Genomic DNA, 23,942 nt, shown 5'->3' on the forward strand with positions numbered 1-23,942 from the left:
TTGCCCATTTTTGGAATAGCAATGCCTGGGACTCCACCTTGGGGAGGTTGTTACTGTGGCAATCAACTCCTGGAGGTCTTGATTTATACAGGTAACGTGGTTGAACATCTCTTGGTTCTAACTACAAGATCGTGCAGACTTTCAGTGAGTGAGGATGCTGAAGGAACCTGAGCAGGCCACAGCACCGTAAATATCAAGTAGGACCTATGGGGGGCGCTGGGAATAGGGATTAGGGTAGGAAAGACCAGTCTTTAAGGCTAAGGGAACATTGCGCCCTCTAAAGGGAGTGCGGATTAAAGCCGCTAATCAGGAGGACCCTATCACGTGCTCTCCGCTCTACCAATTGAAAATTAACAATCGCTTCCTCTATTTCCCATGGAAACAACCCCGCCCCGCTGACCTTCCCGCCCCATTCAGTTGTGAGGTTTTGGTGTTTTATTGAATGTTCAAACTGACAATCAAAGTCCTGCGCCTTCTGTCTGGATACCTTGCTTCCGCTTTGCAAGCTACCACAGTTATTGGTTAATGCAGCAATGGCTGGATTTTTCTTATCCAATGAGCTCTATCCTGGGAGGGGTCTCATGAGGACTCAGGGCCAATCAGCGGCGGCGTTGCTTTTGCGACTCCACGTCGGCACCAGCTGCGGGGCAAGATGGAGGCGCTGATTTTGGTAGGATCCGGAGGGGCAGTAGAGCTGCTGCGGTGCCCAGAGGGACCGGGAGTCAGGGTTTAGCTGAGGGGGAGCGGGGAGAAAGGGGAGTTCCGGGTAACCTTCGGGGACAGAAGGTTCTGCTGGCCGGTGTAATAAGTGTGTGGCCTGGTGCAGGACTTTAAGCCTCGGTTTAGAGTGGAAGCCCTGCTGGGGAGAGAACATAGAGTCCCTAAAAAGTTAAAGGGAGCACCTGGTGTCCTTTGGATCCATAGGATTATAAGTGTACTGGATTGGGATTCTTCAGGGTCCTCCTCATTTTGAGCATTTTGGATGGTATCCTCACTTGAATTTCCCCAAACCTTCATCCTTGCCTCAAACTGTAAAATTAGAACACAGATGTGTTGTCATCACAGGCCCCTCCTGGTGGTTTTGAGTTTGTGTGTCCATTGATAACTACCTGGCACTTTCCTTAAAAAAAAAAAAAAAAATTGTTTTCGGTTTCCTGTTAATCCCTATTACACAGGGATGTCATATGATCAAGACTCAGCATTCCATCGGAGTTCTGGAGTATCTGATAGAGTTAGCATAGATCATGGAATATTTTCTCAGACTCTCTATTCTCTTCTTTTCCGTTCTTATATACACTTTAGGATTCCTGCCCTTGTGGGAAGGGAACTTAGGGTCTCTCCCATGGTAGGGAATCGCTCTACCACTGCTCTGCATCGCCAGCCATAGGAATTCTTAATGTAGGATCTAGGATGCTAATTTCTCCCTCTGGTTACATGAGAATTGTGGTGGCTAAAGAGGTTTATTAGCCCTCTAGTTCATTTAGTCCTTTTGCTTGTTCAAATACTTATTACCCCTTCTTTAGAACTGGACTAGAGCATTCCCCTTAAAAGTGCCTATCTGGCTGTTCAGAGGGTTTTGTGTGTGTGTGTGTGTGTGTGTGTGTGTGTGTAGGTAGGTATAGGAATTCCACCCCCCTTTAATTTGAACTTTAGGCATTTTCCCAAAGAAACTTTCTTGTCTTATTTTCCTTAAGATTTCATACATGTACATATCCAGATCCTTATCAGTAAAAGGAGATAATAGGTTTTAATTCTTCCATTTCAAACTGTCAGAGAAAATTTCTTCTTTCATATGGGTTGGTTAAATTTAGGTAGAAAGCTTAAAATTTGAGTAGTTTTAAGTATTGTCTGTATCAGGCAATTAAGAGTTTTGTTTTTGTTTTTGTTTTTTTTTTGTACTGGGGATCTAACCCAGGGGCACTTTACCACTGAACTACACCGCCAGCCCTTTTTATTTTTAATTTTGAGACAGGGACTCCAACTTGCTGAGAGTCTTGCTGAGTGACTGAGGCTGGCTTTGAACTTGCAATCCTCCTATCTCAGCCTTCTGAGTTGCTGGGATTACAGGCATGTACCACCATGCCCAATAGTTAGTTAATGAGTGCTCTTAACCAGGTAACAGACTAGCATACGTTCTAGGGAATTGGTTTCTTTGGAAGATTTTGGATTGTTTCATACATATATTTAAAAGGGAATCAGTCTCCTTAAAAGCCAAGGAATGAGGAGGATGATATCTGGGGAGTCTTTTTTTTTTTTGGTACTGGTGATTGAACCCAGGGGTACTTAACCACTGAACCACATCCCAAGCCCATTTTTTATATTTTGTTTTGAGTCAGGGTCTTCCTGAGTTGCTTAAGGGCTCACTGATTTGTTGAGGCTGGTCTTGAACTCGAAATTCTCTCACCTCAGCCTCCTGAGTCACTGCACCACAGCGCCTCACCTGGGGAGCCCTTTTAACACTTAGTTGTGTGCAGTGGTGGTTCAGCTGGACCTTTGGAGAAACCTGATCAAAATGTATTCTTTAGAGTTTGATCAAAATGTGAAAATCTGTCACATTTTCTCTTCCCTTAGTTCTGTGTCTTCTCCCTTATTCCTCCAGTTTAATCTGTGTCTAAGATGCTGCATTTGAAGATCCTTGCTAACTTGTTCAGCTACCCTGAACTTCGTTTAAAAACCATACCGATTCTTTGTCTTCAGGAACCTATATAATGGAGTTAGGGGAAACCAAGGTATGGGGAAAAAGACTTATTAAAAGAAGTACATTGTAAAAACTTGAATTAGATTTTGATTTCCTTATCCTCCCAAAGTCTCTGATGTTACTGTGGTTTTTCTCATTGGGGCTTTTTTACTTTTCAATATGCATAATTGTCCTTTCAGTCATCTATTATGTAAAGCTTTTTGGGGTGACCAAGAAAAAGTACCAACATGTATCAGTTCTAATTTTTTGTGCTGATCTCCAGAGTTCTTGGGATATTAAAGAGTTATTTTTCTTCCTCTATCATATCTCTAGCCAACATTTTTTCCTCTTTATAATTTTAATTTAATTTGGACCCCAGTTAAGTATTTGTATTCCTTCCCACTATTCCAATCTTTCCCAACTGGAATTCTGAGAGAGGAGTAAGCCCTACTGCCGTAAGGTATTCATTGTGTATAACCAATCAGCTTCTCTGTATCCACCATGGCATTATTTGTACCATTCTTGGAAGAAGTGAGAAAATGATTTACTTAAATATTATTATGTATTCGATGATTCAGATGAAGAGTCTTAGTTGAGAATCAAGTATATTTCCTAAATCTCTACTTTTCACTACCCTAACATACTGGCCCACAAAATTCAGCTACACCTTTTTTAGATCACCTTTTCTCACTGCTCCTTTTTCTCTCATTTCCTTATCTTTTTCCTCAGTAGTATTTCCTGATTCTTGTCTTCATCTTCATTAGTACTTCAAAAGTACAAGGGATCCCAGGATCTCACCTTAGATCTCTACTGAGTGAAAGTTTACTGTACCAGGATACCATTGAAGTCACTCCTCAGAGAGGGCAGACTCCTAAAGGTCTTTAGGCTTCCTCCTCTCACATTTCTATTTGCTGATTCATCTGGACCTCTGGAGAAATCTGATCCAAATGCGTTCTTCTCACTTATACATGGCACATAGCTATAGGATGTTGAGAAGGGAAGGGTAAGAAGGACAGGGTCAGGAAATTGCTAGGTGCTGTGACTTGAGAGGCTGAGGCAGGAGGACTGTGAGTTGAAAGCCAGCCTCAGCAATTTAGGGAGGGCCTAAGCAATTCAGCAAGACCTTGTCTCAAAGTGAAAATAAAAAGGGCTGGGGAATGTGGTGGCTCAGTGGTTAAGTGCTTTGGGTTCAATCCCCAGTACCAACAAAACAAAGCAAAAACAAAAACAAAACCCCAATGAAATCTTAAAGATAATCACCTACCCCTTCCTTCCTTCTTTACCTTTGTCTCCCCTCAAAGCTGAGTTACTAGGGCTGGGGATATAGCTCAGTTGGTAGAATGCTTGCCTCCCATGTACAAGGCCCTGGGTTCAATCCCCAGCACAACTGCAAAAAAAAGCTGAATTCCTCCACTAGTTTAGATCCTTGAATCTTTGTACTCGGGTTTCATTTTTCCTAATCCTCTCAGGATTTCCCTATGTGCTTTTCCGGTGCCTTATAGACTAGGCTCTAATTCTGTCCTTTCTCACTGTAATAACTTTATTTTCAAACAATGACCAGGACCCGATTTCCAAGCCTCACTAAAAAAATTAGGCCATCCTAAGTGCACAAGGATGTGCATATATACGAAAGAAGAAACGGTGCAGAATACATCAATGACGCTTAACGGTTGATACTGCTCCATGGCCTTTGCTTCCTGAATCATCTTAATGGGGCTTTTGTTAAATTCCTTTGGCACTAACAGTAGAGGTACTTGGCCTGAATGCCCCCTCCCCCTGCTTTGGGCAAAGGTATCAATTACATTAAGCCCCCAAAGCACTCCCATCTCGTTCCTGGCAGTCCCCTGTGCCCCTCTTCCAGCTGCGTCCTTGCTGGTGCCTGGCCCTCCAATTCGTTAGGAGAAGCAATCTCCTCATTCCTGTGCTGTGGAGATATATTTCTCAGCTAGGGCTCGAGCAGTGCCAGCACTGCCCCCGGTGAGGGCCCTGGCAGCCATAAAAATTTTTATTGTGATTATGTTGGTGTCGGGGTGTCCATCTGGGTTATTGCACACCTAGTTTAATTGATTGAAGTTTAATTTATTGACACTTCAAATTAAATGATCAGAATAAACTGTGCTGTTACTCTGGCCGGCTTGTTTTAATGGTTGATTGCTGGAAGCAGACCTTGGCTTGAACTAAAACCCCCAAAGAGCAATTGAGGCTGCTTCTAACTCTCCCCATGTCTTGCCCTCCAAGAAGACCTCGTTATAGATTTCCGACATATTTATATATATTTTTTCCCTCTCCTTCACAGTAGTGGGAAAGAGTTGGTCCCTGGCAAAGTATAAATTATATCAAAGGTCTAGGGGAGCTGTCACATGGTCAGAAGAAGAGGAGGAGGCCTCCATGAGAAGAAAACCAGCCCCTTGAGAAACCAGGTCCTCCCTGGGTGGCAGAAGATGAGTGCAATTACTCCAATATTTGAGGGAGTCTACTGGTAGGTTTAGGATCTTTTTTTGGCACCAGGGATTGAACACGGGTGCTTAACCACTCAGCCATATCCCTAGCCCCTTTTTTTATTATTATTATTATTTTTTTTTTTTTTAAATTTTAAGTCAGGGTCTTGCTAAGTTGCTTAGGACCTCACTGAGTTGCTGAGGCCTGGATTTAGACTTGTGATCCTCCTATCTCAGCCTCCCAAGCCACTGGGATTACAGGCATGTGCACCGCGCCTGGCTAGGGTCTTTTTTCATCTAGAGTCTTGCTACTGTTTCTTACTTACTGCATTGACGTGACTTGGTCAGACTCAGGATATTGACAAGACAACTGGAGAAAAGGGAACTAGAGGAGGCAAATAAAAGATGGAATGGGAATAAAAAAGAGTCGGTGCCAACCCACCCACTTAGGCTGGAGTGATTAGGAGGAGGGAAGGCGGGTGCCGTGGGTAGCTGATGAAGATGGATTGGGAGGCTGGGTCCACGTACATTCTGAGATGCCCGTGCTGGCAAGGGCTTTCTCACAATTGCCTCTCCTGTTTCCAGGCAGAATGACTTTTCTCTCACATCAGATTATTAGAAAGATCTCTCCTGTCCTTATATTTCCTAGCCTTTTTGACCTCTGCTGGTGTTTGACCTCCTCATCTCTTCAGGAAGTCCTTCCTGTTGTGTAACCTAAGTCATCTATGCTGCAGAGGAAGATTGTCTTCTCATTCATTTGACTTTTTTTTTTTTTTTTCCCCCCATTCTCTGTTTAGACGTCCATATCCATAGCCAATTGGTCTGGATAGTTCTGACAGTGAATTTTCTCCAGCTCCTTTTCTATTGTATAGTTTTTAGTGAGAGACTAAAACCAGAGAGGAGAGTAATTCTGCCTCAGGCGTTGATTTGGGAGTGTAAATAGACTGAAAAATAAACACAGAGGCTGTCAATTCAGTCTTTCAGAGACTAACATTTGTTTTTAGGAGCAGATGGTGGGGGCAGTGGGTTACATCATGATACAAACGATGACCAAGAATGCATCAGAAATGAGTCTAGCCCCATTCGCTCGGTTCCTCTGCCGAGTGATATTTAAGGGAGGGCTTCTGAATTCCAAACTGGGGCAGCAGGAGGGTCTAATACCGCTCTCAGGCCTCACATGTGGAATAGAGTCTAATTTGAGCTTTTTCAATTCATCTCTCTTCCCAGCAGTGCTGCATCATTGTCCCGCATTTCTGTGAATCTTTCACTTCCAGGATGGTTGAAGAGTTAGGGACTGTGTGACCGGCCACGAGGAGAATTTCTACAGCAGATAGACAGCCTTTCTGAGTTTTAAGAAAGGACCTAAGACTTTGCATTTCTGAAGAGTTAGAGGCTTGGTCATCTTCACCCTGCCCGTGTCACAGTCAGCAGATTCAGCCATTGAAAGCCGGAGGGTCGTAGTGCTGGCGTTTACTCCCCCTGCTGGCTGTGTTAGGTTTCTCAGCTTTATTAATTTCTAAAGGCCACACACCTGTTTTTTGAAACCATTAACTTGTGTGAGGTTATAGGACTAATTTATAAAAGTATCCGTCATTTCCCCAATATTTTCCATATTATTATATTATCTTCAGAGACAAACTTATTTAATTCTAAACCCAAGTCTGTGAACTCCTTGAAATCCTAAGTTCGTGAATGTGAACTTTGCTGGGAGCAAGGTCCATAGATTTCACCAGCTTATAAAGGGGGAAGGGAGTCGGCGGTTACTCAAAAAAGGTGTTCACTTTAACTGATTTAGGTCAAGCCTCTCACTTCTCCCATGAGGAAGCTGGGTCTCAGGGAAAAAGGGAGAACTTGAGTATGGCTGATCAAGAAAGTAATACAAGGGCCATCGGAATTTAGAGACACTTTCTCCTGTAATGGCAGAACTCCTGGTGATTTAGCTAGCCATGTTTTGTGTCTGTGTTGGCTAGGAAGATTCTTTCTAGATGTCTTCCTGCCATCAGTTCTTCCTAAGACGTGTTCGGTTTCTTCTTTATAACCAATATTTGGTCTTGTGTCAGCTGGGTAATAATATTCTGTGGTACCTGTGGTTACTATTCTAGAGCTCTGGGTTTTTTTTGTTTATTTGTTTGTCTTTGTTTTTGTTTTTCCTTCATGCTGGGGATGGAACCCAGGGCCTCTCTTGCTTTCAACCACTTAGCTACACCCCCAGCCCCTGAGCTTTTCTTCTTGAATCTAACGGCTTGTCCTTGTCAAAACCCTTAGCTAATTCTTTTCATCTGAAGTCCAAAGGTTTGTGACTTGCAAATTGGAGCCCTCAGCCCCAAAGGAGCTTTTAATTGTAAAAACTTTGGCACAGAATCAGGGAGCAAAATACCTGTGTAGCCATGTGCAGCTGGGAGTGGTGTCTAGGAATTTCTCCTTTGAGTTTTTACCGTCTTGGTTTTACTGTATAAATAGGAGTGAGAGAATAGCATCTTATATCTCTGATTGATTGAGGCCTGTTGCCAGGCCAGGGTACACCCTTTCAGCATGGCCCTAAGAATTTCTCTTGAAGTAAGGAATGAGAACTTTCCGGGAATCTTAATCAGGTTCTTAACCTGTTGCTCTTTTGCTTTGTGGATAACATATTCTAACTCCATGAAGGCTTCTTGATTTTGCCCCCCTAAATGAATCATATAATAATTAGTCATAGCTTCCAAATATCCTATCTGCCCTAACACCATTCCTCCAGTCTTTTGGTGGCATATCAAGATATGTTATACCCCAAAGTATTCTGTTAATATATAAAACTATATAAACAACAACAAAAAAAACTATATAAACAGAGTAACTCAGTGTTTTTTTAAAATCCACCTCTACTAGTTTACTTAAAAGACACACAAATATAGTTTTATCTTATTTTTTTTTAGTTGTAGATGGACGCAGTACCTTCATTTTATTTATTTTTCTGTGGTTCTGAGGATCGAACCCAGTGTCTCACACGTGCTAGGCAAGTGCCCTACCACTGAGCTACAACCCTACCAGAGCTATATTTTAATAACTTTTGCTGATGACTGTAGTCCTGAGCAAGCTGCAGGTCTTTCAGAGGCCCACAGGGGGCAGCACTAGGAATGACCTCCCCTCCCCCACCTCCCCGCCTCCAGTCCTCCGTGTGCAGAGGGAGAGGGTTCTGGAGGACAGTGGTTATCACCAGGTATCAGAAGCCCTTGATAGGGGTTGAAGACACATTCACAGCAGCCTCATTTGCTAATTTTCTGGTGTATCACCTGTCCTGAGCACAGCATTGTAGATTTCTTGATCATAAACACATGCATGAAAATCTATCCAAGCCACCCATCCTACAAACCAATCTGCCTGTACACCATTTCCAGGCACCATTAGCATTGAGGTGAAGTTCTGTTATACACTCAGGCTGTGGCTCTCTGAAAGTCAGTGCATCACAGAACTTTGTCTCGAAAGCTTTCTAGCAGCTACCCATTTTCGGAGTGGGAGGGAAGAATAGACCTTTTCAGTCCTTTGAATAGGGGCCTAAGCTTGTAGGATCTTACTTAACAAGCAGCATTTAATATGCTACAAGGTCAAGCCTAGTCCATTGTCTAGGAAGCCCATTTCTCAGTAGCTGGGAGTTATTTATAAACTTGCCCTTTGCAAAAACTTAAAATGAAATTACATTAGCAGTAATGGCTTCTGGGGCCTTTAAACTGGTTGGTTTTATGGCATGAGGGGAACTCCTGGCCTCCCCACTCCTGAGAGGTAAAGGCCCCAGGCTGAGGTGGAACCAGCTGCAGTCAGGAGGTGGCAGGAGAAGTAAAGAGGCTGCTGCTGGCTTCAGCTGTAGTAGGATGGAAATTTCAAGCAGCATTGAAGTTCTTGTCTAAATTTCTCGCTGTTTTCAGTGTGATTTTTCCTTTGGAAGTTTGAACTAGCCAGGCTTTTCTGTAATGCCTTCTTTCTCCTTCCCAGAGCTCTAATACATTGAATCAGGTCTTTGTCCTTGCCTTCCTCAATCTTTATCCTGCCCAGGAAGACCCAATGTTTCTCTTTTGGGATTTCTTTTAAGCACGTATTCTAGGAAGCCAATGAAAAGAGCAAGGAACCCAGAGAATGTGTTTCTCTCTTTGCCAGCACACTGTTTAGATACTAATGCCTTGTTGGCCACAAGAACATTGATAATGCCTTGTGGCCATTGGGGCTTTTCTTTTCTTTGGGTTCCCATGTGTTCTAAGTATACCAGATTCTATGCCTGCGAGAACCATCCACCTGTGCCTGATTAAGGTCCAGGTTAAACTAGTGGGCTTTTCTCTAAAGTTGCTGTGAATGGACAGAGGGACAACGCCAAGGATCTTCAGGGGAAAGGTTCAGAAAAAAAAAAAATGATTCCTTCTAAATTTTCTTCTATTGGACTTCTTTTTTTCCATTAAGAAAACTCATTTCATTGAGTGTGGTGGTACATGCCTGTAAACCCAGCTGTTCAGGGGCTGAGGCAGGAGTATAGCAAGTTTGAGGCCAGCCTGGGCATCTTAGTAAGACCCTGTCTCAAAATATGCAGTGCTGGGGATCGAACCCAGGGCCTTGTGCTTGCAAGGTGAGCACTCTACCAACTGAGCTATCTCCCCAGCCCAAATCCCCAGTTCTGAGGGAAACAAAACAAAACAAATGGTTGCAGTAGCACACATCTGTAATCCCGGTGACTTGGGAGGCTGAGGCAGGAGGATCACAAGTTTGAGACCAACCCATCAACTTTGTGAGGCCTAAAGATTTAGCAAGATTCTGTTTCAAAACAAAAAAATCAAAAGGGGGTCTTGGAGTTGTGGATCAATGGTAGAGCGCTTGCCTGGTATGTGTTAAGGCCCTGGGTTTGATACTCAGCACCACATATAAATAAATAAAATAAAAGATCCATTGACAACTAAAAAAAAATTTTTTTTTTTTAATCAAAAGGGCTGGGGATATGGCTCAGCAGTTAAGTGCCCCTGGGTTCAATCCCTGGTACCAAAAGAAAGAAAGAAAGAAAGAAACTCATTCACAATTCACTAACAGGGAAACCCTTTGGTGTCTCCCTCTTGGTGAATTGAGGAGCTAAGCTGCTATGGAACAGAGGCTGCTTTATGGGATGACCTTTGTATGAGGAGCTAGGTAGGAGTTAGGAAACCTGCTTCTATTTGTTACCTTTTAGACTAGACTAGAGGACTTCCCTCTGCTAGTTAGCAGTTTCCTGGTTGGAGGCAGGAGTTCCTTCTACCTTGTTTATTCCAGAGTGCACTGTATATGGGGGGACCACCGTAAGGATTGCTTATGAAAGGAGAGGTAAGGTCAGTAGTAATATCATCCCAAATGGTCACACTAGAAAATCCACTTTATAGGTGAAAATTTAATTGTAAGAATTTGCTTAGGGCCGGGGTTGTAGCTTAGCGGTGCAGTGCTTGCCTCACATGTGTGAGGTACTGGGTTCAATTCTCAGCACCTCATGTAAATAAATAAATTAAATAAAAGATCCATTGACAACTAAAAAAAAAAATAAAAATAAATAAAAAAAAGAATTCCCTTAGATACTTATTGAATCAAGAAATGTTTATTTTCAGAATTCCTTTGTTTTCTCTATGATTGAACAAATACTGAGAGTTTAATACATGTCAGGCATTGTTCTGGACCCTCATATTAATCAGTGAACAAAACAAAACAAAAATTGTTGTCCTCAAGAATTCAAATTGAGAAAGTTGACATTTCTTATCACCTTGTTGTCAAAAGTCTGGGTTCCCTTTACTCTCATTCCTAATCCCCCCTCCCTACTCCTGAGCTGGATTTGTTCCTGGTGGTGCAGTGGGGACACAGGACCCTACACTTCCTGGAGCCTCATGAACCAGTTTACCTGTGTAGAGGCTGTAACCCTTCAGTTTCTGGATCCTTGGCTATAATTTTTTCCTCCATACTCTTGGGTCTTTGTTAAACATGTGCCTGGAGAATGTGTTTGAGGACTAGGGGTTTGCTAAGTAAGGCCAGGAAAGAAGCAGTGCTTCCCTGTCTTCCCCCTTCCCCCCTCCTAATAAGCTGATTAGAAGAGAGCAGAGCCCCAGGCCACTGCAGCTTTTTGTTTTTTTTTTGTGTCCTATCACTGAGCTGCAACAGCTGCCACCAAGCCCACCACTGAGCCTTTGCAAAGTCCTCTATTTGCAGTTGATGAACGGAATTAAATGTAACCTTTCGTCTGATGATGTGATTCCCTTATGAGAGCCAGTATTCTTTTTTCTCTTTTGGTCCTGGGTATGGAACCCAGGACCTCAAGCAGGCAGAGCACATTTTCTACCACCTAACTAATAATCCTCAGCCCTTCAGTTTGAATCTTGAGATTGAAAGAAAACTCCCCTCTTGCTTACTACCTCCAGTCTCCATGGTATTTCTCAAATTTTCTTACCAGCCCCAAGAGTCAGATTGTTTTTTCCCCTAGCAAGTTAAGTGGTAGGTAGTGATTAGGATATAGTGGAGAAATTGGGCTTGGTAGGAGGGTTTTCGGGCTGTGTCTGTCTCTTTGGGTGGCATTCAGAACTGGTGTGTGTGTGTCGGTCTGTTTGTGTGCACGTAAACACTTATTTTCCTCTGTTCAGTGTGTGGGTGGTTTAGGGAGGCTTGCTTTATGCCTCTGCATTGCTACTGCATTGGGACTGCAGAAACTTCCAAGTATACTAGGGCATTCAACCCTGTTTTCAAATGGCCTCATGCAATGCCTATTAATTAATCTGGTCACATTCCATACCCACCTGTGTAGGAGACCAGGGAGGGCTGGTAATTTGGAAAATAACTGTACCACAATATTTGGAAATAACAGCATGACCTACCTTGACTAAGCCCTCTGTGAGTCAGACACTTGCTCTGCTGCTGCCTTGGAGTCCTTTGTTGAAACGCTCCCTCCCCCAGTTCACTTACTACTTGATCGTCCTCAGTGGGAAATGTCAGAATCTTACTGTGTCAGGGAAGGTAACCAAAGGGATTAGGGGAAAGTATCTGGGGTGCCAGTAGTGGTGGGAGCCTTGCGGACTGAAGGTGTGTTCCTGTCTCCTCAGGAACCCTCCCTGTATACTGTCAAAGCCATCCTGATTCTGGACAACGATGGAGATCGACTTTTTGCCAAGGTGAGAGTCCCTTTCAAATTAATTTGGGAGCAGGACAAAGAATCTTAAGACTGGCTCTGTTAACTCATATTCTCTGCTAGTGATAGTATGATTTTGAGAATCTTCAAAGTCCCCAGACTTTGACCTCCATTGTCACCTGCATCAGCGTCCGGAGAAGCTTTGGAACATTGGTTCCTGAACAAAGTGGTATCTAGATGTTAGAAGCACTCTGCCCATGTTCCTCATTCCCAGCTCTTTCCCTCCTACCCTGTCACCTGCTTGGATTTTCCCGGGAATTCTTTTGTGGTTCCAGGGTTCCAGCTCTAGGTTTACAGGCCTCACCAAGCTTCTTACCTCTTGACTTCTCAGTATGGTGTTTTTAACTTTGGATCTTTTGAAAGAGAGGAGAAAGGACACCCCTCTCTTCCCTCCATATTCTCCCCCTCCTGTGGAAATTTCTTCTGTCCCTGGTGTATTAACTCCGGGCAAGCATAGCATAAATCAATCAGCAGGTAGAGATTAGTTTAGAATTCACCAGCTGTTCCTCCCTGTAATTGGATGTAACTATGCAGGACACCTTTTGAAACAGTTATCCAGTTACTAAATGCCAGACCTGTCATAGGTCTTCAGCTGACTGCGACGGATTAGCCCCTAAAGAGCAGAACAATTTAGCAGCCTGCATCTCCGCCCCCTTGCCAGGGAGAGCCTGGGAATAGGCTCAGCAATGTGCTAGACTGCCCCTGCTTCTCTTACTTTGCAGAAAGGAAAGCTGAGACTTGAGAGACCACAGGACAGGGCTGCCTTGCTATGGAAGAGGTTTTTACAGTCTTTCCTCATTCCTCAGCTTCATACAGCGAGGGAGTGTCTGAGGAAGAGTCTTGCCCTTCTAGTCTTTGTTTCCTCTGGCATCGCTCCCTGACAGGGCAGCTCCCCAGAGGCACTTGGTGGGAATGGTTTTAGGAGAGCTCTCCTAGAATGCAGATAAAAGCAGGGCCTCATTGCCAGGTGTGGTGGCACACTTCTTTAATTTTAGTGACTCAGGAGGCCAAGGCAGGAGGATCACAAATTCGAGACCCATCTCAGCAACTTAGTGAGGCTTTAAGCAACTTAATGAGACCCTGTCTCAAAATGAAAACATAAGTAAAAGGGCTGGGGATGTGGCTCAGTGGTTAAGTACCCCTGTGTTCAGTCCCTGGTACAAAAAAAGCAGAGTTTTTTCTTTTTTTTTTTTTTGCCGTGCTGGGGATCGAACCCAGGGCCTTGTGCTTGCAAGGCAAGCACTCTACCAATTGAGCTGTATCCCCAACCCCAAGCAGGGTCTTATTATAGGGTTGGTAGGACTTTGCCCTCTGTCTCAGCAATGTGAAGTGGGATTGCTCATAGCAGGGTCCTTTAATTCTCTCTTTAAATTGGATTACTCTCTGCTTCTTCCCTGCCTCTATAGCCCTCCCCTCCTTCTCCTTGTCAGTATTTCTCCCTCACCCCATGCCTTGAAAGAGAGAAATCCAAGATCCCAGGGCAAAGCGTCGTCACTAATCATTCTGGGCTCCCAGCTCTAATGACCCAACCCTGTCTCCTTTCCCTCTGACCAGTACTATGACGACACCTACCCCAGTGTCAAGGAGCAAAAGGCCTTTGAGAAGAATATTTTCAACAAGACCCATCGGACTGACAGTAGGTCATTTTCCTTTCCCTACTCCCTGTATTGGGGGTGAACCATGGTGGGAAGGGGGTGGCTGCAGGACTGTAGAAAAAGGATAAAATGAATGCCTCCTTTTTCTTTTTTTCCTCCTCCCCTCATATAATAAACTCTTCAGAAATGTAATGGGGAGGTGAGTGTACCTCACGCGGGAATACCGTGCTGGAAGGTTGGCTGTTAGCTACCTGTCTAGTCCCTGGATTTATGAGCCTCACTTGACAAATTTAACTGCAGCTCTGCTTATTGTACCGCATCCATTAGGGCAGGTAAATGGAAGTCTGTAAAGGTGACCGCTCTGCATTTTCACCTCCGAAGGATCGACTAGTATCCTGTCTCATATACAAGAAGGGAAATAAGTGTAGTGGTTAGGAGTGGGGGAGGGAGGCTAGAGGAGAAGATACATTTAGACTCCCCCAGTTTAAACTTCCCTTCTGCTACCACCCAAAAAGAATAGATCAGCTTAAGTCTTTGAGGTCATTAGAGCCTGCCTTACCTTGACCCCAAACCACTGAATACCAGGAGTTCACAGTAACTCCTTCTGTTCTGCTTCCTCATCTTAGGCTACTCACTGTTTCCACCTTTCTCCCCACAGGTGAAATTGCCCTCTTGGAAGGCCTGACAGTGGTATATAAAAGTAGTATCGATCTCTATTTCTATGTGATTGGCAGCTCCTATGAAAATGAGGTGAGAATCCCCAACCCTTCTTACTATCTTTGGTCCCACTTCCTAAACCATAGGCAGGACAAAGCCACTTGTTTTGGGCTTAAGAGAGCCACATTCCTCTGGCTTCTGACAGGGCTAACCAAGTGGTCTCCACCATGGCCCCACAAATGAATCTGCCTAGAAAGGAAGTTTTCCCAGGTCCATTTTCTTATTTCCATATAGAAGACACAATATAGGTTTTAATATCCTTCCCTGCAGTGGTTTTTAAGGTGGATTTCTGAGGTGTGGTCAAGGTGGGGGGACGGGATGCTGAGTCCTGCTGTGAATGGTGTATACCTGACTGAGTTTGAGCTAATGAGCAGATATTCTGGGTCTTGCTGAAGCCATACAGTATGAATGGGTCACTTGATGAAGTCATACAGTGTGAATGGGACTATGGGTGAAGTCCTAGCCTGCATGCTATATGCAGGAAAAACCATTTATGTCAAGCAGTAGCAACTTCCATAAGAGTAGATAGGTAAAAATAAGCCCCTAGGGGGCTGGGGCTGTAGCTCCGTGGCAAAGTGCTTGCCTAGCACTGAGTTCCATCCCTAGTACCACATAAAAATTAACAATAAACAAATAAAATAAAGCTTGCTGTCCATCTACAACTACCAAAAAAAAAAAAAAAAAAAGCACCCAGATAATTTTCAGCAAAAGTCAAAGTTCGAGAGATGCACCTCCTCCTGAGCTCTTATTGCTGGGAGTGCTTTGCTGAACACATTGTTATTTAAACCTTGCAGCACTTCTGTGAGTTGTAGGTGTCAGTGTCTTTATTTTGCCAATGGAGAAACCAAACCATGAGGAACCATAAAATTATTTTTTGTGACCATTGTCAAACTACAAAAGTGGCAGTTTCATGTGGTTCAGTGAAATAATTCTATCAGGGTCATATGCATAGGAAATGGCTCCGCCGGGGTTCAGACCCAGTTCTGTCTGACTCAAAAGCCCCGTGCTTGGACTGAGGGTACACTTGGTGGAGTGTGTGCTTAACATGCTCAGGATTGGATTTTCAGCCCCAGCAGGGGGGCAAAAAAAGGCTGTACTCTTTCTACTAGCCATGCTGTCTTTCTCTGACCTCAGCAATGATTTTCCTCTGTACCTAAGACATCAGATAACACGTACACAGTTAGTATAGATACCTCGAGGGCTGAGGTGTGGCTCATGCCTGCCTAGCATGTGTGAGGCACTGGGTTCGATCCTCAGCACCACATTAAAAATATAAATAAATAAAAGTTTAAAAAAAAAAAAAGATATGTGGAGGACTACAACAGGAAGTTTTATTTAAACTGCTGGCTAAATGTGGGATGGTGTGGCAGAATGCACTTCTGTGAGAAACCATACATCCTCTTCCTGTTTTGTACTCACTTCCACCTTATGTTTCTGGTCCTTTGAGAAAGTCTGTGTATTTTGATGGTTAACGAATTGGAGGGTTTTTCTTTTGGGTAGCAGTTTATAGGGCCTTGATCCTTTTCCTTCTTCCTCTCTCTCTCAACAGTTGATGCTTATGGCTGTTCTGAATTGCCTCTTCGACTCCTTGAGCCAGATGCTAAGGTGAGCAGCCATTCTTAATGTTGGCTTGGGAGAGAAAGTAACTATTCTTCAGGCCCAAGGATTTGTGGGGGATTAGCAGAGGCTCCAGGGAGTCGATTTAGTTCAAGAAGTGGGCTTATTATTTCAGAGTAATTCACACTGAGGGGGGAAGACTGGATGGAGAGCGCGTCCTTCCCATGGAGTAATTCTGAGAACAGGGCTTCTCCTACTGGTCCCCGTGGCTCTGTCGGAGTTCCAGCCCCTCCTGAGGCTTCATTCTCTGAGGCACAAGGCTTTGTTCTTCGCATGAGAAGTAGGCAAAGAGCAAGCATAAGGAAGTGCACCATGTGAAACTTCTATGCTTTGGGAATGGAGGCAGCACTCCCAAGTTTCCACTTCTATCCCTTAATTTTTCCCCTCTATAGAACAGGAAGAATGTGCTGTTTACCCTGTCCTCCCTTTCCACCCCCGCCCCCAGCCCTCTGTTCTCCATGTTGATGGGCAAGAGAAGAGACATAAGATACTTTTCCTGAAAACACCCAGGGCTCTGAACTTAGTTCCCAAGTGAACCCAGTACAGACAGCCATCCGGAACAGAACAGCAGGCGCTCTCAGCCCCACAAAATCAGCAGGGCAAATGGCTCAGGTTTCCTCAGGAAGGGGATGATTTATTTTTCAGCCAGGTGAATGAATAGACTTCATTTCGGGTAATCTAGTGAAAGAGTCAAACTGACGGATGTGACAGGCCACATGCCCCAACCACCGGATCTGTGGCTGGTGGATACGGACCCTGACTGTTCTTAGCCCCCTTGTTGGAATTCTTTTCTGAGCCTGAGCAGAACTGGTAAGGGAGGGGGAAGACGAGGAGCAGAGCCAGCCGTAGGTGGTTTCTCAGAGCTCGAGTGCAGATAGGGTTTATATTCAACCCCTTCCCACCTCCCACCACCTCCAGATTTTTAGCTCTGTTTGTTTTTTTTTTTCTACCCACTGATGTCTATGTTTATAAGCAATGTCATGAGCAACATCATGGTAGGAAAACATCACGCAGGAAAAAATTATGTATCTAAGTCAGTTTCAGTGGCTTGTACTGATAATCCCAACAACTCGGGATTCAGGTTCGAGCCAGCCTTGGCAATTTAGTGAGATCCAGGCACAGCGAGGTGGTGCACGCCTGTAATCCCAGCAGCTTGGGAGGCTGAGGCAGGAGGATTGTGAGTTCAAAGCCAGCCAGAGCAACTTAGTGAGGCCCTACGCAACTCAGTGAGACCCTATCTCTAAATAAAATAGAAAAAAGGACTGGGGATGTAACTTAGTGTTAAAGTGCCTCTGGGTTCAATCCCCAGTACCAAAAAGAGAAAAGAAAAGAAAGAAATAATAGCTCTGGATAATCAGCCTATGTGTTCACAGTCTTTTCTGATATTCCTGATCCTTACATAGCACTCAAGAATAGGAAGAAGTTTACAGTAGAGTCAACTGGCTAAAAAGTTCTTCACCTTATTCACCTCTTTATGTGCTTGTTGGAGACATTTACTGGTTTAGTTCAGACAGTGTCTACCCAGACAGTGTCTTAGGATTCCATCACACAAGGACTGGTTTTTCTCTTCTTTGGGGATTCAGGAAAAATGTAGAAAAGCGAGCTCTGCTGGAGAACATGGAGGGGCTCTTCTTGGCTGTGGATGAAATCGTAGATGGAGGGTGAGTTCTCTAACCTGCCTGGATCTGGGATGGTGGGGTGGCTGCTCCTCTTTGAAGTCAAATGGGCTAAGTGGTCAGAATTCTATCCCTATAGTAGTTGGTCCATCAGGACACAGCGAACATGCCAGGCATCATGGCGCACGCCTATAATCCCAGCTACTCGGGAGACTGAGGCAGGAGGGATCATGAGTTCAAAGCCAGCCTCAGCAATTCAGCAAGGCCTTGAGCAACTCAGTGAGACCTTGTCTCTAAATAAAATATAAAAAAGGACCTGGGGATGTAGCTTAGTGGCTAAGCGCCCCTGGGTTCAATCCCTGGTACCCAAAAAAAAAAAAAAAAAGAAAAAGAAAAAGCAGCCTTGTCAACCCAGTGAGACCTTGTTTCAAAACAAAAATAAAAAGAGCTGGGGGACCTGGTGTGCTGGCACATGACTATAGTCTAGTGACTCAGGAGACTGAGGCAGGAGGATTGAACGAGCAAGGCCAGTGCTGGAAACTTAGTGAGACCCTGTCTCAAAATTAAAAAGCACCCCTGGGTGTTCAATCCCTAGAAACACACACACACACACACACACACACACAGCCCAAAGTGAACAATGGTCTCTTTTTTTGTCTTTATAGGGTGATCTTAGAGAGTGATCCCCAGCAAGTTGTACACCGGGTGGCATTAAGGGTAAGTAAGCAACAGTGTTTTCCTGTGCCCACTCCCCCGTCAAATCTATCCATAAGCATCCTCCAGAGCCAGACCAACTGAATGTGTCTAAGGGTCTGGGCTGATAGAATACATACAACTTTTTTTCCTTCCTTCCTATCTCAGTATCCCAAGGAAGGGATGCAAAGGAATTTATTTCTTCCCTAACTTGATACTTAGCATCTCTTATTGTCTTTGCACAAAGTAGACACAATGTATGCATATTGAATGAATGATGAAATAAAAGAAACTTTAATATTCATGGTTCTGAAAGTTGAGGTTGACTTATTTCCTCTTTGAGACTAGATCCACTTATCTGAGACAGAGGAGTGTCTTTCTTGTCTTTTAAAGTCTTCTGTAACTGGGTGTGGTGTTGCACACCTGTCATCCCAGTGGCTTGGCTATGGATGAAATGGTAAATGGAGGGTGAGGCAGGAGGATCACAAGTTTGAGGCCAGTCTCAGCAATTTATCCAGGCCCGGGGCTGGGGAGATAGCTCAGTTCATAGAGTGCTTGCCTTGTAAGCACTAAGGCCCTGAGTTCGATCCCCAGCACCCAAAAAAAAAAAAAGAAAAAAATTTATCCAGGCCCTAAGCAACTTAGCAAGACCCCTGTCTCAAAATAAAAAGTAAAAAGGGCTAGGGCTATGGCTCAGTGGCTAAGCACACCTGGGTTCAATCCCATTACAAAAAAAAAAACAAAAAACTTATTCACCAGAACCTAAGTACTCTTTGGTGCTAGTGATATCAGAAAGGGGCCTCTGAGTTAGCTACAGAAGGATGCAAGTCTGCTGCAGAGATCGTGGTGCGTACACAGAGAACCCACCTGCAAATTGTGGGGGTGCTAAGATGTCTGAGCAAAGCAAATCTTTCCATACATAGAATGTCCCAGCTCTGACCTCCATAGAGTGAAGGCTGACAGTGCCGGGTAATGGGAAATCTTCTCTCTTAACTGCCGTGGGCTCCATTTGCATAGTTTAATCTTCTCCTCTAACATATGTCTCTATGTGGCAAGAGAGAGGGTCCCCCACCACCAGCTCCCCCCTTCCCCTTCTCAGGCTGCTGTTGCAGCAGTTTATTTCTTCAAATTAACATGCCGTCGTTACCCATCAGGCCTTGCGGGATCCATTAAACTACCCCTGGCTCCCCCTCATCCTTTCCCCAGCGATATTGATATTCAGGGAAGGTCTTCTCTGACTAGGAATCAGGTCCCCACCCCCAAGTTGAGGGAGTTGAGGATCAGATAACCTGCTGATTACTTGAAATGGAATAAATCTTTTTAAGAAGTCTTGCTTAAAATGGAGGATGGATAAAATGACCCTTTTGTGTTTATGGTCCCTCTGGCCAAGTAAAACTGTGGCTGTACTAGTCCCTAGAAGGGATTGAGAAGTTGAGGGTACCTGCCCTTTGCTTCAGTTTAAAGGACCACCTCTTCCTTTTCTACTACCAGCCTCCAACCTAAATGCTTGTCTCTGTGCCACAGGGTGAAGATGTCCCCTTAACGGAGCAGACCGTGTCTCAGGTATGACTTTCTCTCTTCCTCTCCAGATGGATGGAGTCACTAAAGGGGAAAAGTAGTCCATCCCAACTTGCCAAGTCTGAATGAGACTGGAGATCCAGATATCTTCCTTGGCTCCCTCTTATTCCAGAGAGTCACACAGCCCTGTGCTCCCCACCCTCACTCCCAAACTCCTCTCCCAGTTGCATGTGAGCAGTGACTGTCAGCCCTCCTCAGTACCCTTCAAACCCTCCCTGCCTGATGCCTCGCTCAGTGATTTATTCCCCAGCAGAGGCTTGCCTTAAGCAGATGGTCTGTGTGCGTGTGTGTGCACACTCTCTTTCTCTTATTATTCAAATGAGGGCTGGAAATGCATATTCTAGGATACACAAGTTTTGCAGATCCATCCTGCTACCTTGACTGCAGATAGATTGTCTGTCTACCTGATTCAGGGGCCAAGGGAGGGGTTGTTTTTTACCCACTTGAAATCCTCACTAAGGAGTTCGTCTGGATGTATAACCTCCTCTTTTTAACATATGTCCAGTAACCCCAGTTTTTTTCTTTCCTCCCAGGTATACCTCTTCTCTCTTCATCCCCCCAGTGGATTTGAATTTTGGGGGAATTTCCCAAACTGACAATCCTCTAGGGCCTTAGAGACTTCTTCCTATTCCTCTATCCTTGGGGATTTTCTATTCCTCATTCTTCTAAGGACGGGGAAGGCAAGTGAGGGGAAGGAGAGCCCTGCCCCCTTCCCACCCTGCCCCTCAGCAAGTCTCCCTCAGTGCTGCCCTTGTCTCTGCAGGTGCTGCAGTCAGCTAAAGAACAGATCAAGTGGTCACTCCTCCGGTGAAGACCCCGTGCCTGGCTCTTCGCCCCCCTCAAAAATCCGCATGTCTGCTGTGATTTCTCATCCAGGCCCCAACCGGTGCTCTCAGGGTCATCTCGGGATCAGAAGGGATCCCTAAATCTCCATCCTGTCTGGGGTTGCCCCCTCCCCCATACACTTCTTTCTCCTCACTCCTGCTAGGAGTAAAGCTCCCACCAGATTCGGATGCAGGGCAGGGGAAACACCCTCTTTCCTTCCTAGACTGGATTTTGTTCCATGCTCTCCTACCCCCATATTTTCTCCTCAACTCCTTTGCCCATTGCTGTAGCTCCACTCCAGATCAAAGCAGGAGAAAGAATGTGCTGAGTGTTTTCCTCCCTTTGCCTTTACTAGGCCTTATCCCAACAGCCCCTATGTCCAGTAAGGGTGGAGGTGGGAGGAGAATTCCTTCTGCAGTATGAGTGAGGGTGGGGATGGGTAGAGAGGTGTCCAGTCTCAGCCTCAGCCCACTTACTGGCCTCAGCCTTTCCCCCCATTTCATCTTACTGTCCTGTCCTTTGCCTTGAAGAAGTGACTAGAGGCAGCTTATATGGAGCGGGCAGAGTGGCAAAAACAGTGATTTAAATATTACGGAGTAGGGCTTATAAAATTCATTCTCCACCCTGATCCTGGCATACGGGATCTGCTGTGGTCTGTGAGTGGTCATTCTGGGGAGGTCCATCTCTTGATCTGCTACCTTAATTCTCCATCTTTACTACCCATGGGCCTTTTACCTGATTTGTCCTCTCTGTCCCAGAGCAAAGCCAGTCCCTGGAACAAAACTCCGTTTTAGTCTTGGGAAGGAGAGTTTCTGCTCAGAACTGGGGAAGGAGGGGGACTTACTACTTGGGCCTTGAGGGGCCTGTCCCCTCAGCTCCCAACATGCCCTCTGCTCTTCTACCTTGGGTCTGTAATCTGCTGCTTAACCCTGTTCTTCCTTGGCCTCGGCCTTACATAAAAGCAGTACCATAGGTCTGGGCTCTTCCCCTCCTTAGGTGGCCAGGAGAGGTGACTTTCCTTTGGGGTTTGGATTTCATCAGGATAAGAAGATGAACTATCCACTCTTGGTTCTAATTCCCCTATCCCCTAAAACTTCTTCCCCACAAAAAGATAACCTTCCTGAGACTTAAACATTCTGTCCCAACCACTAACTGCCAGTTCTCCAACAATGAGTGGGGCAGATAACTGGGCATATTTGAGGGGTGTCTTGGTGTAAGAGATGTACATTCAGGAGATGGCCACCTTCCTGTACTGCTCTGTGTGAAGAGGAATAAACATTTTTTTCCAAACTGCCTTTGTGTGATGTTTCTGTTCCTCTTCCTCTCTTTTTGGCAGCTACTCCTATTCCTCCAGCCCCCTCCCACTCCCCATCTTATAATATTTCTTCCCTCCTACCTCAGAGACTCCCCAGCAACTCAACCCCCCCCATCCCTAATTTACGGGGCTGTTTGCCTCCTTGGCATCGCTCCGTCCCCTCGCCTGGAAATTGGCGCCAGGGGTGGGGTGGGGATGGTATTTTCTCAGTGGGAGTCTCAGGGAACTGAGTTCTCCCCCCACCACCCCCAAAGCCAGCTGCCTGCTCCCGCCTCAGCCATTAGTAACCCAGAGACGCGCACCTGCGTGGGGGCTCTCCTCCAGCCCCTGCTCCCTTCCTGCACCTCCCACTCCTGCTCTGAAACGGCGCTGAGCGGGTTATTTATCGGAGCCAGCGCTGCTCCAGAAGGTCAGGACGGCGGTGTAAATAACCTCTTCTCGCCATTTCCCCGTCCCTCCAGAGCCTGCTCCCCTCCCCCTCCTCCACCTTTATTCGCACAAATGAATGTGGCTGGGCTGGCGCAGAGCCTGGCCCTGCATCTTAATGGGGCGGTGAGCTCACAAGATGGATTTAGCTGGGGGTTTTATGGTTGCCGCGGCGACAGGAGAATGCTTTGGTTTTCTTTCCCCTTCCTCTGCAGGATTTTAAGGAGGGGGCAGAGTGGGGAGTCCTCCTCTCCACTGCACTTTGAAGGGTCTCCTTCTCAGTCACCTCTACTGCTTACGAACTGGGCCTGCAATTCCAGGATTAAGCAAGAGAATGGAAAGGATGAGAGGAAGGTGCAAGAATGAAGAGAGCCTCTGCAGCATCAGGACATGAAACCTAGAGTTGCACAGTCTTGCCTCCTCCTCTCTGGCAGCGTGGCAGTTAGGCTCAGCAAATGGGGGGCACCTGGGTGCAGGACTCCTCTCAGCAGATAGAAAGAAAGAAGGATGTTCTATTATGTCACTCCTGCCTGTGGTCCTGCATTGAAAGCTGGAGTGCAGCGGGTAGGAGGAGGGCTGGAATCACATCTATCTTTGCCTGAGCTGCAGAAAAAGTAGTGCCCAGACTTAGCATCCTAACCTGCCTTATCACCCAGCGTGGCCTTTGGGTAGGGGCAGTGTTAGTGCTGGAGTTGGGGGCTGGTGACTAGTGATGGTGTGGGTTGAGTTCTGTACAGTCTCCAACTTGGAATTCTCTAAGCTCGTTTCTCCAGTCTTCCATTTCCCACTAGGAATGAAACTTTAGGTGCCCAGGATTACCCAGGATTCTCAGCCATTTTCTTTCAGGAATCCATCCTAACACTGATTGAAGCAGAGATGGGAACATTGCATGATCTCCCTTGCTTTTTTTTTTTTGGTCTGGTTGTGGGCCTCTGAATTTCTGCTTGTGAGCCTTTCCCTGTTTCCCAGGGGACTCTAAGAGGCCCCTCCTCCCCTCTCCCCCTTCTTCCCCTTTGGCTGGGAAAGTGACTACAGCCTGAACAGTGCCAGACACCTGCTTGCCAGATGTGGCAATTCCCCATCCCCCCCAATGTCTATCCTTTCCCCACCCCACTGAGCTCAGGCAGAGGGAGCCCCCCCACAGAGTGATTTACTGCAGCTTCTCTTCCTCAAGTGCCCCCCTTAGGCTCTTCTCCCTCCCCCTGGTACCCATGTCCCCTCATTTCCCACCATTTCCTGCAGCCACCTTCTTGGTGCAGCCTCCTCCCACTCCCACTGCAGGGTGCTGGGCTGTGTAA

The 23,942-nt window shown here is 45.5% G+C and overlaps 1 protein-coding gene across 1 annotated transcript; it reads left to right on the top strand.

The window, feature by feature from the left end:
- Positions 1-581: 581 nt before the first annotated feature.
- On the top strand, positions 582-22,197 carry Copz1 (COPI coat complex subunit zeta 1). Its single transcript, XM_047551621.1, has 9 exons — positions 582-670; positions 12,177-12,245; positions 13,817-13,898; positions 14,516-14,607; positions 16,124-16,179; positions 17,775-17,852; positions 18,473-18,524; positions 20,025-20,063; positions 20,842-22,197. The coding sequence occupies exons 1-9, from the start codon at positions 653-655 to the stop codon at positions 20,887-20,889; spliced, it is 534 nt and encodes a 177-aa protein (XP_047407577.1). The 5' UTR covers positions 582-652; the 3' UTR covers positions 20,890-22,197.
- The last annotated feature ends 1,745 nt before the right edge of the window (positions 22,198-23,942 follow it).

The sequence above is a fragment of the Sciurus carolinensis genome, chromosome 4, assembly GCF_902686445.1.
Source record: "Sciurus carolinensis chromosome 4, mSciCar1.2, whole genome shotgun sequence".
Taxonomy (NCBI): domain Eukaryota; kingdom Metazoa; phylum Chordata; class Mammalia; order Rodentia; family Sciuridae; genus Sciurus; species Sciurus carolinensis.